Source organism: Podarcis tiliguerta, assembly GCF_965153285.1.
Source record: "Podarcis tiliguerta genome assembly, chromosome: 17".
Lineage (NCBI taxonomy): Eukaryota > Metazoa > Chordata > Lepidosauria > Squamata > Lacertidae > Podarcis > Podarcis tiliguerta.
This window is the reverse complement of record NC_139550.1, coordinates 37,707,010-37,723,733: the sequence shown is the minus strand read 5'-3', so window position 1 is coordinate 37,723,733 and position 16,724 is coordinate 37,707,010. Positions and strand designations below refer to the sequence as shown.

Here is a 16,724-nt window from a genome sequence, read left to right as displayed (position 1 = left end):
CTCTTCCCCATCGCTGCCTGAACTCTCTCCCCCTCCTCTCCGGAGACCCTCCCCCTCCTCTTCTGGCAGATTCTGCCCTCCCTGCCCTCTTCTGGGGCATTGCAGCAGTGTTTCCCTCCTTTAGCTCTACTTCATTAGCTGCTACTTGTGAGTAGGCAAGGCCAAACACCATCATGCCTTGTCATGCATCTGCTTTCATAAAACACATGTTGGAGCTGTTCTGTGCATCAGTGTATGTGTACGTTGGGCGGATTGGAAAATCCCGCCCCTCCCCAATAGCACAAGAGTGAGAGACTGCAGATATTCAGGACTTGATGAATGAATCTCTGCCCACCTAATGCTGAACTTCAGCAGCCAGTGCAATAAGAGGATCTGCACACATCACTGATCTAGGCAGTATAGTAGGTGGCAATCTTAGTCCCTCTCCCTAGGAAAGAAGGATGGGGTTTTTTTTGGGAGGGGGTGGTGTATTATGGATAAAGCAACCCGAGCCCATTTTGCCCTCAGTCCAAGGTCCTTTTTAATAAAAGCGCCTCTGCTTCTTTTGCAGCACAAATCACTTCTAGGACAGCACTTTTCCTCCAATCCTAGAAAATACTCCCTCAAGACCCTCTTTCTTTTTAATCTCTTCTGTCGTTCTTATTGAATTACATTTCTCAAGGTGTCTCTGCATTTCCCCACCCTTGTTTTCACATGGATATTTTGAGGATACAGAGCAGGAACCCAAGACCGCCCCCCTTTTAGTGCTATGTGCTCTGGGCTGCATATCTCCTGCCCGTTCCCAGAACTCTTGGCCCTGAGAGGCATTTCCAGTCACTGAATAATATTCAGAGGGCCAGGTTCATCTACGTAGGTGTGCTAGCAGGAACCAGGACAAGTCCCACTAGTACAGTGAGACTCTCCCTGCTTCCTACTCCCATTCACACCACACTCCTCCAAGCAGAACCCCCCAGAGCAGCATTGGAGTGGGTAGGAGGGAGATGGCTCCATTGCACAAGCTGAAATGTTTGTTCTGATGGAACAAATGGAATAGTGTGATGGTGAATTCCTCCCAAAGACCTGTGGATGTACGTCTTCTGTAAGAGGGAAAGAGGAACTGGATGTGTGAAGAAGTGAACCCAGAGGACTTTGCAAGCGGTGCTTCTCGGCTGATCTCTTTGGAGTCTTCCCCACTTGCTGCCTCTTGCTCACCCAGTTTCCTCCTTTGCTTCCTGTCTTTGTCCAGGTGCTCCACAGTGGCCAAAGGAGAAGGTGGCACCTATTGCAGTGGAGGAAGGGACCCATACGGTCTTACCCTGCAACCCACCTGAAAGTGCTGTCCCACCCAAAATCTACTGGCTGAACAACAGTGAGTATCCCTGGTTGCCCTTCCAGGTGTGATCATGTGGCAAAGATGACCAAGGTGGGGACTACTGTCCGCCAGCAGTTGGCCTGCTGCTTAGGGTGAGCAGTTAGGCTACTCAACTCAGGAGGGAAGAGGCTTGGGTTCTAGGCTCATTGTCGGATAGTATAATGTTGGGACACATGCCTTTATATTTATGTATTTTTCTATGTCTATTTATTACAAATAAATATTACATATTTATTAGTGGCTTCTTAGCAAATACCTCTATGCAACATACAAGAGGTAAATTGAAAACAAAAATGGGGGGTGGGGATCACATTATACCTGCCTTTTATGTATGCAAGTCTCTGGATCAATCTGTGATTCAACCAGTCAGAACGGATCAGAGCTGGGGAGTCTGTGGCCCTCTAGATGTTGGACTCCTACTCCCATCAATCCCAGCCCTGAATTGCCAATGGCCAGGGATAAAATGGGATTTGTAGTCCCACAACTTTTGGAGGCCACAAGTTCCCTACCCGTGGAATAAGCAGTATTTGGGTAGATGGTCTGATTCTATGTAAGTCCATTCTAAGCACCCTAGGAGATGGACTTTTGTCCAGGAAAGTGTAGCTCAATGCATTAATCAAGGTGGTTTTGCTTGGAACTGATTACTGGGATTCAGATCCCATGGCCTGCTAGCTGAAGGAGATCTGAGGTCTTGTGGGGGGAAAGCAGAGCACAGGACTGTCAGTATCCACTTTCACTGAGGCATATGGCAGGCTACTGTTGGAAGGGAGACCTTTGGTCTGATCCACCTGATCAATTCATGAATGAATGAATGAATGAATGAAATGGGGTGTGATTCTTCTCTCTCCTATGATGTTGGCTGGGTCAAGAGATAAGGTGGGGTGGAAGAATCAGTCTACTGTGCTGTGGCTTCTCACCCCACTTTGCTATTTCCACTCTCTCCTTCCCCTCCAGAGATCGAGCATATCACAAAAGATGACCGAGTCACCATGGGCCAGGACGGGAATCTCTATTTTGCTAATGTCCAGATGAAGGACAGCCGCCCTGACTATATTTGCAACGCCCATTTCCAAGGCCCTCGAATCATCATCCAGAAGGAGCCCATTGAACTAAAGGTTTTCCCCAGTAAGTCTTCAGATACCCTGCATTTCTGAAGTGCAGCTGCCTTCTGGGGTGGAAAGGTACAGGGATCCATCAGTCACCTGATCTTCTGTCCACCCAGTCTAAGATACACTGAGAAAGTGTTAGTTTCTTGGTAATTAGTTTTGAGGCTAAGGAAGGGAGAAGTATAACAGGGTGAACAGTAGGCTATGGCAAGTACAGCAGAGATGGCAATCTGTGGCCCTCTAGATGTCGTGGGACTCCACTTCCAATTGGCCCCAGTCAGTTTGACCAATGGTCATGGATGATGGGAGTTGTAGTTCAATAATGTCCCTGGGACAATAATGTCCCTGACCTGCCTTCAATCCCTCACTTGTCAACTTCAACAGCTGTGTGAAGCTCCAGTTTAATTCTGGCTGGTCTTTGGCCCAGTTTGATGTTGTTGTTTTTATAATTACAATAAAAGTACATGGCGCCAGCAGTCACTTCCCAAAAGCCTGTTGGAGCAAGAAGGTCTTCACTTGCCGGACAACAAGGAGGGGGCCAGTCTACCTTCTCTAGGGAAGGAGTTCCGAAGTCTGGGAGAAACCATCAAGAAGGCCCTCTCCCACGTCCCTACCAAGCATGCCTGTGAGTGTGGCGGGACTGAGAGAAGGGTCAATTTAAGCCAAACCATGGCTTTGTGTGAACGCACAAGCATATGAGCTCCAGAAGAAAAGAGCACTTAGTGCTGCACTGCACTAAGCCATGGTTTGACTTCACACATATCTGAACCTGACTCATGATTTAGCTCTCCCAGACAAACTGCAAGCTGTAAACCACAGGGCAGATCTTGGTTATAGTTCATGGTTACTCTGGAGAGAGTCAAGCCAAACGCCTTGGTTACTGCTGCAGCAGAACAACTGGGTAGAAGCACAGTAGCCACAATCTCCTCTCTGAGAGCCTGCATGCTTATGTGATGGCACTAAGCCATGGTTTGGCTGAGTGTGATGTGCAAATGTAGATAGAAATGGAAGGTCTGTGGCTGAGTAGCTCTGTTAAAAGGGTGCAGCAAGCATGCCTGCCTTGATAGATCAGAGGGACAAATGAGATGGTCCCTATTCTGCACTCTTAAGGTGGTGCAGCTGAAGAGCAGTGCTGCTCCTGCCTCTTCCAGAGTTTGCACCAACTAGGCCTCTGCAGGAGCTGCCACTGCTCTATGGGACAGGGTCACAGAAGGTCAGATTAGCTCAGAGTGGGCTCAGCACCCCTGTTGGTTCCATTGCTGCCCAGTTGCCTTCCCTTCTTTCTCTTCCACAGCCAACAGTTTCTCGAACCAGAAGCCAATGCTAATTGTACCGGATAAGATGCCCAACACATACGAGGCGAAGCAGGGGGAGCCCTTGGTGCTGGAGTGCATTGTGGCAGGACTGTAAGTGCCTTGGAGATACCTGTTGTCAAAGGGCTCAAACTCTACCCGAAAAGGACTCCAAAACGCCCAGGGAGAGAGTTGGGGAGAGGAAGGTTTGAAGATCCTTGAAGGGGAAGAGTTCCACCAGAGACACTCACCCAGTGGATCAGCTGTCGCATGATTCTGCAGCCTCTGGATATCTTGGCTTTTTTTTAAAAAAATCAAAATCCATGAATGTACCTTAGGATACTTCATAAATTTCTCTAAATTCACATTAATTTTACCTGAAATTAACTACCTTCACAGTATTCCTGTGGCAGTGAGTTCCACAGGGCAACTATGAATCACATGGAAGTGTAACTTCTGGCTTTCTCAACCCAGGGATACAGAACCTGTGGCCCTCCAGATATTACTGGATTCCAGCTCTCCTCAGCCACAGCCAGTATGCCCAGTGGTCAGGGATGACGGGAACTGTAATCCAGCAGTGTCTATGTGGAGAGCCACAAGTTACCCATCCCTACATTAAACCCACCCCTTATTATCTTCTTCAAGTGTTTCCCTGGTGTTCGTCCATTACTCTGTTAGTTGAGGGCCGGGGTGGTTAATCTGACCATTGGTCATGCTGGCTGGGGCTGATGGTCAGCCCCGGCCATCAACACCTGGAGGGACAGCTTAACCACTCACCGTTTAAGGGCACTCACAGATCTTTCCCTTCTGGTTGCCTAAAGCAGATATCTGACTCACTCTCTCTCTCTGTGTGTGTTTGTGTGTCTGTGAGAGAGAGAAAGAGAGAAACATTTGATGTTTGAGAGAGGGAGGTATGGATGGGTCTAAGACTGTGTGCCCGTACATATGGAAGTTGAGAGAAGGCAAGAGATTGAGGTTCCATTCTCCTTAGTGCAGCTTCAGTAGGGGAGACGTACCTGCAGGTGGGCGGGCAGGCAAGCTCCTTTTTAATGTGTCTCCAGAGTCCCTACATTGCAAGTGGAGAAGAGGAGGGGACCCTCTTGGGATTTTAGTTTTCCCTCCTTGGTGATTTGGCAAGCAAACAGAGACCTCCAGCTCCTTCCTCAGGTGTGGGCAGCCTCCTTTCTCCCCCCTGGCTGCATCCTGTGGGCTTGGAAGCAGGAAAGGCACTTAAAGGCTGGCTTACAATCCAAAGTGTTTCTTGTGTGATTAAGGAAACGTTTTCCTAGTTGGCTTCTCTGGGGACTCTCAGCTCAGTCGGCCCTTCAGCCACAGACTGGCTGATGAGGATAAAGAAGGGGAAAGTGCCAGCCAAGGAGATCCAGGAAGCACTTTGGCAGCGTTCTTAGCCATGGTTTCATTTATTGTCTGGATGATGACAGAAAGAGTAGAGAGTACCTTCGAGAGGAAGACTAAGAGCAACCTTGCTTGGTGCGCATAGTCAGAAGGGGAGCCAGGGCGTTACGGTGGTGGCATGTTGACCTACGGGCAAAGCGGTTCAGGTTCAAGTCAATCTTACTGCATGACTGTGAAGCCAGTCACAATCCCTCAGTTTAGGCTACTTCCTTGTTGTGAAGATGAAATGAGATGAAAGAATGTGACATTGCTAGGATTTCACAGTTATGTCTTGCTGATTGTGTTGGAAGCAAAATTGAGCTAACTGAATCTTGATGCAATCCAAAACTGCTGCAGAGTGAAATAGAGCTCTTCCTGTTCTTATACCTGGAAGCTTGTGAAGGCAACTGAGAAAACATATTTCCGTAATAGTTAGTAGATGGTCTCTGGTTTTAATTTTTTCCTGTGGTTTTTATTGTATATAGACATTTCCTGCTTTATTTTAATTATATAGTTGTATAAAAATATTTATAAAATAAATAGATAATATTTCATAGCAGCCATATCGTAGAAGATGAAACCTCCCCTCTTCTCTCTTACACAAGAGGCGATTTCACTACTAAGATGGCAGTTTTTATGAGTTCCTGTTTTTAAAATAAAATAATTTTTTAATTAAAAGAATACATTTAGCCAATCAATAAGTTTTTAAGCCATCAATCTAACAAATTAATCAATTAAACGTTTGTTTTTTATTACCATTAGATCCCATCTTTTCTCCAAAAAGTTCAAGGTGACAAACTTATTTCTCCCACTCTCTGTTTTGACTCTCAACAGCCCTGTGAGGCAGGTTAGACCAAGAGAAAGTGACTGGTCCAAAGTCACTCACTGAGCTTCAGGGCTGAGTGGGGATTTGAACCCTGCTCTCCCAGGTCATAGTCCAGCACTCAGGCCACGACACCACACTGGCCTTCAGCCATTGCATCACTACTGCCAGTGACACGGTATGGGGCAGGGAGGAGGAGAGGATCTGGGATAGGACAATGTAGCAGGGCTCTTTCCAGCTTTCCTGTTGGTCCTGCGGATGCATAGGGCTCTAGCTCTCTCTCATCAGCCCCAGTCAGCGTGGGCCAATGGAGAGGATGGTAGTTGAACCCCAGCAACACCTGGAGGGTTCTTGGTCTTAGCCATAAAGCTAGTTGGCCCCCCGACCAGAGTCATTAGCCATTTTTTACCCTCACCCTTTCTCTCCTGTCTCTGGCAGCCCTACACCAACCGTGGAATGGATCCACATGAACAGACTGAAGCTTTCGGACCGGGTAGTCCTTGAGAACTCAAATAAAACCCTGCGCATCCCAAGCGTGGAGGAGGATGACGATGGGGAATACCAGTGCATTGCTCACAACGACCACGGCACGATCCGCCACAGCTACTATGTGACGGTCGAGGGTATGCCCACAGCCACAGGCATAACTACACATGCGTAGCTGGTGGGATAAGGGGGGCACCAGCTAAGCCGGGGCACTAGGACTCTCTGGTGGGGTGTGTGTGAGGGGGTCTCTCCTAGGAGAAGCCATTCATTTCAGATTTCAGTAGGGGGAAGACATTCAGCAAAGGACCAGGGCCTGCCCCCCACATCACATGGGTTTTAGGTCCCATTGATTTGGGCACCAAACTAGACATGGTGCTAAACTTGACTTTGCAGTCTGTTTTGTTTGTTTTAAGTGAATAGTGGGAAGGAGATTTTGTTGTTGTTGTCGTCTGAACTGTGAGAAAAGGGGGGTAACCCCCCACAAAAAACTCATGGCAATCAGCTAAATGCAACCAACCATGCTCTGGTCTCTCCAACATCTCACACTGCCAACAAGAACAAACAGATAAATAAAGAAGCTATCCTTACAACACTGACACAAAAACTCTGAACATACGTACACTAGGGGAAAAAATGAAAAATCACTACCCCACCTCTTTCTCCCCACTCTCCCCGCTCTCCCTCCCACCTCTATGACAGCAGCGTCTCACACCGAATGTGAGAAAGGACTGAGGTATTGTATGCATCCTTGCTAACTATGAAAATCCTTTAATAAAGGCAACAAGAAGGTGGGAAAGGGGGGCAACTCCTTCACTGTGGCCCCATCAAACTTCTCACCCTGAAATGACTCTTAGCCCTGGCCAGAAAGCTCCCAAGGGCATCCTGCACTGTCCTGAGAGGTCTCTCCTTCACGCCAGCCAAGGTTTCCTGGATAGGATTCTTTTCCAGAAAGGCGAGGGTGGCTCTAGATATCGCAAGGAACACAGAGCCCCTTCCTTCCTTCTCCTTCCTGGCAATGAGCTGTCACAGGGTGCTGTGCAGTGTGCCATTGCCATGCTGTGGTTTGCCCTGCCACTGACAGCCAGTTTTGTGTGGGGTGGTGGGGTGGGAGGCAGATCAATATTCTGTGCATATGTGGAGTGGAAAGCCAACAATCAGTGGAATTCTGACCATTTGTAAGAAGTTAGAACTTCAGCTTGACCAGTAACACTGTAAATGTCAGAGACATGGTCGGCAGAGAGGAAGAGGCAGAGGAAAATAGGAACTTGATTCTTTCACACAACGAAAGTGAGAGAAGCTCTTTTCGCTCTGGAATGCTGCCTGTAAGTTTTCGCAGCAGCACAGAGATGAAGGAGCAGGAGGCAGGTGGTAGGAGGGAGTTGGGTTCAACTCCAGAGGAGGAGGAATTGGCTGCAACCGAGTCTCCAAGAAGTAGGAAGTGGAGCAAGCGATTAGAGCAAAGACTGATAGGAAGCAGGGGCAGGCCTGGTGTATATCTGGCCTTGGGAAGGGCCAGAAGCCAGTCGAGTCAGCTGACTCCAACAGTGAGGAATGAAATATATTAAAAAATTGCCCAGTAGCACCTTAGAGACCAACTAGGTTTGTTCTTGGTACTGTATAACCTTTAGTGTGCATGTAGACTTCTTCAGATACCATGCATGCACACAAAAGCTCATACCAAGAACAAACTTAGTTGGTCTTTAAGGTGCTGCTGGACAATTTTTTATTTTTTATATATATTTCAACTGTGTCAGACCAACATGGCTACCTACCTGAAGTAAGGAATGAGTTCTGGGAAGGTCGGATTGCTGAAAGCCTGTTATTGCTAATAAACCTCAACTAGTAAAACTGCCAGCATTCCACGTCTTGTGTGAGAGACGTGCTAAACCTGACAGTAAATATATTACACAAATATATTGCTCTTTGCAATAGCCACCCTAAGCAGGAACCCTAAGAAGGCATGACAATAGCTGGAACTTTGGCTTTCCATTCGTTGTGGCTCCAGTAATTGGGGTGGGGTGAGAGAGCTTCAAGGGGGAATCCTGAATTTCTTTTCAGTTTTCAGAAGTTGATATGTAGGAACTGGAGGGTGAGATTAGAGTCTGTGGAGTTAGCAGTGAGGCTGCATAGAATCATAGAATCATAGAGTTGGAAGAGACCACAAGGGCCATTGAGTCCAACCCCTTACCAAGCAGGAGCAGATGGGCCTTGTGGGTGGGGAGGCACCCCTTTCACTCTGCCTTCTTTTCCCAGCTGCTCCATACTGGATAAAAGAGCCCGAGAGCGAGATCTTTGCACCAGGAGAAAATGTGCGCTTGAACTGCGATGTTGATGGGCAACCCAAACCAGAGGTGTCGTGGAGGATAAATGGGATCCCGCTAGAAGGTGAGTGAATGGGCAGGTGTGGAATGTGGGTGAGGGAAAGGGATGCCACGCTGCCATGCTTCCTCTCGTGGGCCTAAACTCTTTTGCTGGGTTTCAGAGGTGATGCCAGACCCGAGAAGGAAGGTGGTGCCAGGAGCTTTGATCCTCAACCAAGTGCAGCCCAATGACACAGCTGTGATCCAGTGTGAAGCCCATAATAAGCATGGCAGTCTCCTGGCCAATGCGTACATCCTCATCGTCCGTGAGTTTATCTGCTCCTCTTGGATGAGTGTGGGGCTAGACCAGTTCCAAAGGGCGGCAAGGTGGGGGGAGCCAACAGAGAGCACACACACAACAGTGTCACCATTCTCACATTGCAAATAATCCTTGAAGGTGTTCCAGGCTCCTCTGAATTTCAGTTTGCAGGGTTGTTGTTTTTTTAAAAAAAGAAGGTAAAGTCTGTAGTCACAGGTGGTGCTGTGGGTTAAACCACAGAGCCTAGGACTTGCCGATCAGAAGGTCGGCGGTTTGAATCCCCACAACGGGGTGAGCTCCCGTTTCTCGGTCCCTGCTCCTGCCAACCTAGCAGTTCGAAAGCACATCAAAGTGCAAGTAGATAAATAGGTACCGCTCCGGCGGGAAGATAAACAGCGTTTCCGTGCGCTGCTCTGGTTCGCCAGAAGTGGCTTAGTCATGCTGGCCACATGACCCGGAAGCTATACGCTGGCTCCCTCGGCCAATAAAGCGAGATGAGCGCCGCAACCCCAGAGTCGGCCACGACTGGACCTAATGGTCAGGGGTCCCTTTACCTTTACCTTTAAAGTCTCTAGTAGCTACTTTTTCCTGGAGGGTCATTTAGTGATGTGTGTTGGGTTAGCTAGCACATCAGCCCCAGCCCACTATGCATTTTGTTGCCACAGATGTCACTGCTTCACATCTTGCTTGCCTCTTGGGGAGGGAAGGCCAAGAGAGGTTTCTCCAGGAAGAGGGAATTAGATTCAGGGGCCTCTAGCTCCTGAGCCTAGTCAAAGCCTTTTACTTATGGAGATATAAGGAAAACATGAAGGCTTACTTGACCCCATTTGTCCGTAAGAGAAGTACACTTATTCCTACCTCCGGACATTCTGGTCAACGAGTGTTAAGCCTTGGCTAGCATCCGGCCAAACAGTAATATAACAAAAAAGTGTGTGTGTGTGTGTGTGTGTGTGTGTGTGTGTACACACACACATACGTATACAAAACACACACACACACACACACACACACACACATACACATACACATTAAAAGCCTTTACCAAAAAGATCTAATATGCTAAATGACTAAATGTGTTTAATTGTTGTTGGGTTTTTTTTGCTGTTTGACTTACAATTTCCCCAGTTTGTATCCTGTGGGAGGGGAATAGGTCATTGTTTTGTTGTGCTGCAAATGTGATGAAGGGGAGCAACACCGGGGTGAAGGTGACCAGTTAGGGTTGCCATATGTCCTCTTTTTCCAGGCCACATCCTCTTTTTCATGGACACATCCTATTTTTTTAAAGTAGAAGTCGGCAAATGTGTCCTCTTTTTTGCTCTTCAAAATATAGCAACCCTCCCTGTGCTAGTTTAAGCTTGTTGGTTAACTTTTCTCAAAGGGCGGCTTCCCATAAATTTTTGTATGGCTAACTTGACCCAACCCCAACCCCCCTGCCCCTGTTCACACATACAAACCAACCACACAGCAACCAAGCAAGCTCTGCACTCTCTAAGCTCTTGCAATGCCAACAAAAATATATAAATAAAGGTCCAGCCCATGTGATGCTGACACAAAAACACCGCACAAACACTATGCAATAGAGCAAAAGATCTGTCTCTATCTCCCTCCTCTCTCTTTTACCCCAACCACACAATATCTTTAACAATAAACTCTGACTGTAAACGAAATGTTTTTAAACGACTGTAAACGAAATGTGAAAAATACTCTATGAATTGAAAGTGGAGACACTATCTGTACTTTCCCCTGTTTATTTGTTTGTTTTGTGACACAATAAAATATTTAATACAAACTAATTGTAAAAAAAACCCCATGTCCTCAACACCCTCCCCCCCCCGGCCCTCACTTAAAAAAACCCTGATTATGAGGCTGGTCCAATATACTTGCAAAATCCTAGATGAGTTTCATTGAGGAGACAGAACTGGTTGTTTGTTTAGAGGGTGCCATGCCCCAAACGTATCTTTCTGCTTGATTTAATTCAGGTCTGCCAGCAGAGATCCTGACCCCGGATGGGTTAGTATACAATGTGGTGGAGAACCAGACAGCCACCCTGCACTGTGAGACTTTTGGGGCACCTCGGCCCACTGTGAACTGGTGAGTTCTCTGCTATGGCTGATGTATTTCATAGAATCATAGAGTTGGAAGGGACCTGAGGGTCATCTAGTCCAACCCCCTGCAATGCAGGAATCTCAACAAAAGCATCCATGGCAGATGGCCATCCAACCTCTGCTTAAAAGCCTCCAGGGAAGGAGAGTCCACCACCTTCTGAGGAAGTCCTTTCCACTGTTGAACAGCTCTTCCCCTTCCTGATGTTTAGTTGGAATTTCCTTTCTTGTAACTTGAATCCTTTGGATCCATCAAATCCATTTTCTTGGTAACTTTGTCCTAAGCAGCTATGGCACCATTTGTATATATCTCATCTTCTCTGTGCCAAAGCTTAGGGTTGAGTGCCACTGAGTAAGTGTAGTAACTTTTATTTGTAAATGGAAAAGGATGCCTTATTTGTGTAGAGACGGTGAATATATGCTGTAAGTTCTTTATTATTAGCATCAATCTGTCATAGCAAACTTTAATTGCTCAAAACTGAAGTTCCAGTATGCACTGAAATCTCTCCTGCGAGACACGGACACCTTCTGCCTATGATGTAGATCTTAAAATCATAGGAATCCCTCTGGATTTTTTTTGTTTTTAAGTGACAGCAACACTAACCATATTGACAACAGAGCATTTTCTCTTTCATGTGCTTGATGTGCCTCCTTTTGCTCTTACTTCCAGGCTTACAGAAGGCATGTACTCCATCATGGAAGATTACCGGAGCTTTCTATTCACAAACGGAACCCTGCAGCTTGAGAAAGTCCAGCGTGAGGATGCAGGGAACTTCACATGCTTTGCTGAGAATGATCAGAACAATGTCTCCATCGTTGCCCAGCTTTTTGTCAAAGGTGGGAGCAGATTTCCCAGAATGCACCACACCTCTCAGATGGGTTATGAATCTGAAGAGAAGTCGAATAGGAAATAGTAAGGCATAATAATAAGGCATAATGAGGCTTGATGGGAAGATAGCAGTCATTGGTCATTGAGGTATGATGAAATTGAAAAATAGATCTTCCACTTTCCTGCCTTCTCCAGCCTGAGCAGTCACACTAAAGGTAAACAGAGAGAAAGGCCTCAGGGGAAGGGATCAGATCTTACTTTGTGGGGTAGACAGTTTGGTGTCAGATGTTGGACTACAATTTCCATCCTCCCCATCCTGACCACAGACCACAGTGGCTTCGGCTCACATTGCCCAGCAAGCAGGCCCAGCCCGCCCATGAGGCAGAATGAGGCAACTGCCTTGGGCAGCTGAATCCTGCAGGGTGGAGCCCAGTGACCGTCAGAATAGTGAGGAGAAGTAGTGGCAGTGGCTTCTGACAAGTTCTTGTGAGAGTTCTATGAGATGCTGCCGGAAGCTGCACTGTGCGACCCTCATAAGTAAAGACTTGACAGGAGCAGCACCCTTCCTGTTTTGCCTCAGGTGTCAAAATGGGAGGGGATGCCCCTGCCAGCAACATATGGAGGGCACCTCATGGACTACATTCTGCCCACACTGAGCTGTCAGCCACAGCCTCTAAGGCCCTTAGTTGAACATCTCCATCCTCCTGTATACCCAGCTCCTCAGATGGATTTTATAGATAATACTGAAGTTTTGTATGCTGCTCTTGCTTACCCAATGAAATTAGGAGGTGATTCAGGTTCTCCTGAGTCTCCTGCCCTCTTCTGAGAAGTGGAAAGAGGATCCTGTCTTGGTAACCTCACAGTAAGAATGATAGCTCTTCTGGGGTGGCAGCAAATCTTGTTTTTTTTCCATGCTCACATTTTAGATTTGACTTTTGTCTTCTATGTTGAGGTCTGCCTAAAATTAACATATTCAGGCCACCGCCAAGGTAATTTAAATCAGAGCAGCTTTAGGAATACTCGGTTTGGGGTGCCATTCAAGGTAGAAGTGTGGGAAACAGGTCAAAAGTGGTCACCCAGTTCATTTCAGTGAGGTGTGTGCAGGAGAACTTCTTAACATGTTGCATTGCCTGAGAATTTGTTGCCTGGCCCTGTCTGCAATGGGAGGTGCTGAAGTCACACTGTGGAATGATAGGGAAAGAGAAGCCATGCAGGCTTCTGGAGATCTCATCCCTCCAACCATAGCAAGACGTGGTGGGGAGAGAGGACACGACTCCACCTTCTGTCCCTGTTCCAGGAGCCACACAGTTTGAAGTGGAGCCTACAAACACAGAAGGGGAGAAGGGTGGCCATGTGATGTTCCACTGCAAAGTGGTGTTCGATGACACCATCCCAGGCCCTGGTCTTGAGTGGCACCGAAAAGGGCAGCTGGTTAAGGAGTCCGCTGACAATGACAAGTGAGTGGTGTGGGCAGGGCAGGGCAGGGTAGGGTTGTGTGTGGGGCCTGTGGACTGAGGGAAACCACAAAGCACCCTTATTTTATCCACCTGCTAGGTATTTCATCAATGACACATCCTTGACCATCACTGACCTGGACTATTCTGACCAAGGAATATACACCTGCCGGGCTTGGACAGCTCTTGACTCTGTGGAGAAAAGTGCCAAGCTTTGGGTATATGGCAAGTACCAAAAAAGGAGAAATCAGATGTGGGTTCTTTTACCTCTTGTAAAATGGTTGTCTTGGGTTCTTTAGACTCCAAACTTACTGAGAGAGCAAAGTGATGGTAAGTGAGGTAATGGCTGCAGCTGGTAGATTTGGGGTGCGTATTTTTGGTTTTTGATGTTTTGAGGTGAATCTGGTGTTACTATAAAAGGGAACTCAAGGTGGGGGGAGGGAGGGACAGAGAGAGAGAGAGAAGTGATGCTTCTTCTGACTGGGAGATGTACATAAACATTACACATCTGTCAACACGCCTCTGAAGGCATCTGTGAAGCAAGTTTTATTTGAGTCTGGGTTGTGAGGAAATTGATACATGTCTGCATGGGAGAGAGAGACATGTTTAAAAGACAAATATTTATTAACTAAAACTACTTCCATTTCTAGATAGCCCTATCAGTTAGTGAAATAATAACAACATTAATTATACCATGGGGTGGGGTGGGGAGAGACAGAGCTGCCATTTGGAATTTTAATCTCAGGATCCAAAATGTTTTGGGTCAACTCTGGGAAAACTGCTAAAGGAGATACAAAGAAGATTTGGGGCTTTCATCCTGTGGTCGCTCCCTCATCGTGGCTCACATGATGGTCTCTCTTTCAGGCAGTCCTGGCCCTGTGTCAAATCTGGAACTGTCGGAGCAGCAGGACTGGCAGGTGAAGCTGACATGGACACCAGGAGATGATCACAACAGGCCTATCAAGGGTAAGAAACAGGGCTGAGTGCACCGTGCTGCTTAGAGCCAGCATTGCCATGTTACCAGTTTGGAATCCTCACTCAAAGCCTCCGAATTCTTGGCTTTTCTTCAGAACTCTCACATGTCATATGTGTTTGGGTGGGAGGGCAGGATCCAGTCATATCATGGGCAATGGCAGGATGGGGAAACATGGGGGGGCAGCTATTCCCCCCACCAAATAAATCATAACCCTCAGATTTCCTGATTTCATTTTTTAAAAAACCTGTAGAACCTGATATGATGCAAAATGTGCACACACTATTATCTCTTTGTTTTGCAAAACTAGCCTGATACCCCTTTCAGTGTTTTACTTTGCCCTCCCCCAATTCCTGCCCATAAACTTTATCTTCCTCCTGTGCCCCCATTTCTTCCTTTCTCATTAGCTCCTGAAATCACCTCAGCAGAATAACCATATTCCCCGGTGGTTTATCCACAGGTCCTCCACACCTAGCTGCATTTAAAACAAAGACAGGATAAATACTAGAGTTATCTGCAACCTGAACTTGTTTTACAAATTGAAAGGCATCTTTGGCCACGATCCTCTGTGGATGCAGAATGACATCTCTCTGCGGTTTCCCTGTGGCGAAGGCCCAATTATTATTTGCAATAGAAGGCAGGGTAGAAAACGAGGTCATCTTGAAGCCAGGTGGGCCTTAAGGACCACGGCTGTAAATGCATCATAGCACTTCCCTGCCACTACCAATGTATTTTGGCATTTAAACCGAGGTGCTTTTTGTACCTGGATCTGTTTGTAAAGAATCTCATTAGTATGCGCTTTAGACTCACAGCTCATTTTTGTAAGTATAGAACTAAACATCTCAAGTGTGACAAACAACTGTTAGAAAGTGCTTGTCTCCTGCAGGTATTCTTGTCAGAAAGCCATAAGGGGCTGGTTCTGACTCCCTGCTGGGTTTGCTGCTGTATTCTGTGTGAAGCAATGCGGTGCTTCATTTGAGATATACTTGGAACTGGAAGCTCTGTTTAAGTCACACATTTGCTCCAATGTTATTTTCGTTGGTGTGTTTAGACTGGCTGCAGGAAAATGAACGCTTCTGAGCATGTGCAGAGAATGCATCTCTTTCCCAGTTGGTTGTGGTGGGGCTTCCCAGTCCAAGGCTGGGATGACCTTGATTATTTCTGGGAGGGGCTTAGTCTAACTATTGACATGGCCTTTACTCTCCCCACAGAGTATACTGTATTTTGTGACGAAAGCAACTTTGGGCAAGGAAAAATGGAAAAGTTAACCACTGTACCAGGAAACCAGCCGTGGGCCACGCTTCACCTTTCTCCATTCAGGAAATACAACTTCTATGTGAAGGCCAGAAATGATCATGGGGACAGTCCGCTAAATTCCCACCCTGTCAGCTATGTCACAAATCCTGCAGGTAAGGAGGCTGACAATGCCAAGGAGAAGCATGTTTGGGGCTTAGGTGTCATCGTTCCCTGTAGCAGGGCCAGCCCACCCATGAGGCAAGGTGAGGCGATTGCCTCGAGCGGCAGGATCCACAGGGATAGCAGATCCAGGCTCCAAGGAGTGCATTGCCCACTGCTGCCATGGTGGCAGCAGCAGGTACTGCATGATCTTTGGAGGCTGAATCTGCTGCTTCCTTGGCGGGGGCCCCCCATGCCACCTCTACAGCGGCCTCTTGGTGAATAGGAGGGGCTGCTACTCTCCTCCCGCCCTTGTTCCAATGTAGACCTTTAAAGGCCTAAACAGCCTTGGTCCAGTATATCTGAAGGAGCATCTCCACCCCCATCATTCTGCCCGGACACTGAGGTCCAGCGCCAAGGGCCTTCTGGCGGTTCCCTCAGTGGGCCTTCTCAGTAGTGGCACCCGCCCTGTGATGTCAAAGAGAAAAACAGCCCCCGGACTTTTAGAAGACACCTGAAGGCAGCCCTGTTTAGGGAAGCTTTTAATGTTTGATGCATTACTGTATTTTAATATTTTGTTGGAAGCCGCCCAGCCAGATGGGTGGGGTATGAATAATAAAGTATTATTATTATTATTATTATTATTATTATTATTATTATTATTCCTTGCTCCTGATGTAGATCTTCATTTGGTCCTTCTTCCCTGGCAGTGGCAGTGGGGGGTGGCATTTTGTGTTTTGCCTCAGTTGCCAAAGTTTATTGAGCCAGCCCTGCCCTGTAAGAATCAACAGTGCTTGTGATACACAGACAAATGGGGCCCTGCAACAAAATGTTACAGCTCAGAGTGCTTCTGTTCAGGGCTCCAGCCCCACTATTCCACTCCTCCCCACACCAGGCTT

At 47.2% G+C, this 16,724-nt stretch overlaps 1 protein-coding gene across 17 annotated transcripts in view; it reads left to right on the top strand.

Annotated features, from left to right (window-relative positions):
* L1CAM (L1 cell adhesion molecule) overlaps positions 1–16,724 on the top strand; it is a 98,339-nt gene that overhangs the window by 41,816 nt on the left and 39,799 nt on the right. For all 17 annotated transcript variants that reach the window (XM_083419482.1, XM_083419477.1, XM_083419476.1 and 14 more), the window contains 12 exons: positions 1,226–1,348; positions 2,306–2,476; positions 3,752–3,863; positions 6,406–6,590; positions 8,707–8,838; positions 8,936–9,079; positions 11,052–11,163; positions 11,845–12,011; positions 13,301–13,460; positions 13,558–13,686; positions 14,326–14,423; positions 15,642–15,839. In XM_083419482.1, coding sequence (XP_083275608.1) covers positions 1,226–1,348; positions 2,306–2,476; positions 3,752–3,863; positions 6,406–6,590; positions 8,707–8,838; positions 8,936–9,079; positions 11,052–11,163; positions 11,845–12,011; positions 13,301–13,460; positions 13,558–13,686; positions 14,326–14,423; positions 15,642–15,839 — 1,731 coding nt within the window. The remainder of the gene's footprint in view (positions 1–1,225; positions 1,349–2,305; positions 2,477–3,751; positions 3,864–6,405; positions 6,591–8,706; positions 8,839–8,935; positions 9,080–11,051; positions 11,164–11,844; positions 12,012–13,300; positions 13,461–13,557; positions 13,687–14,325; positions 14,424–15,641; positions 15,840–16,724) is intronic.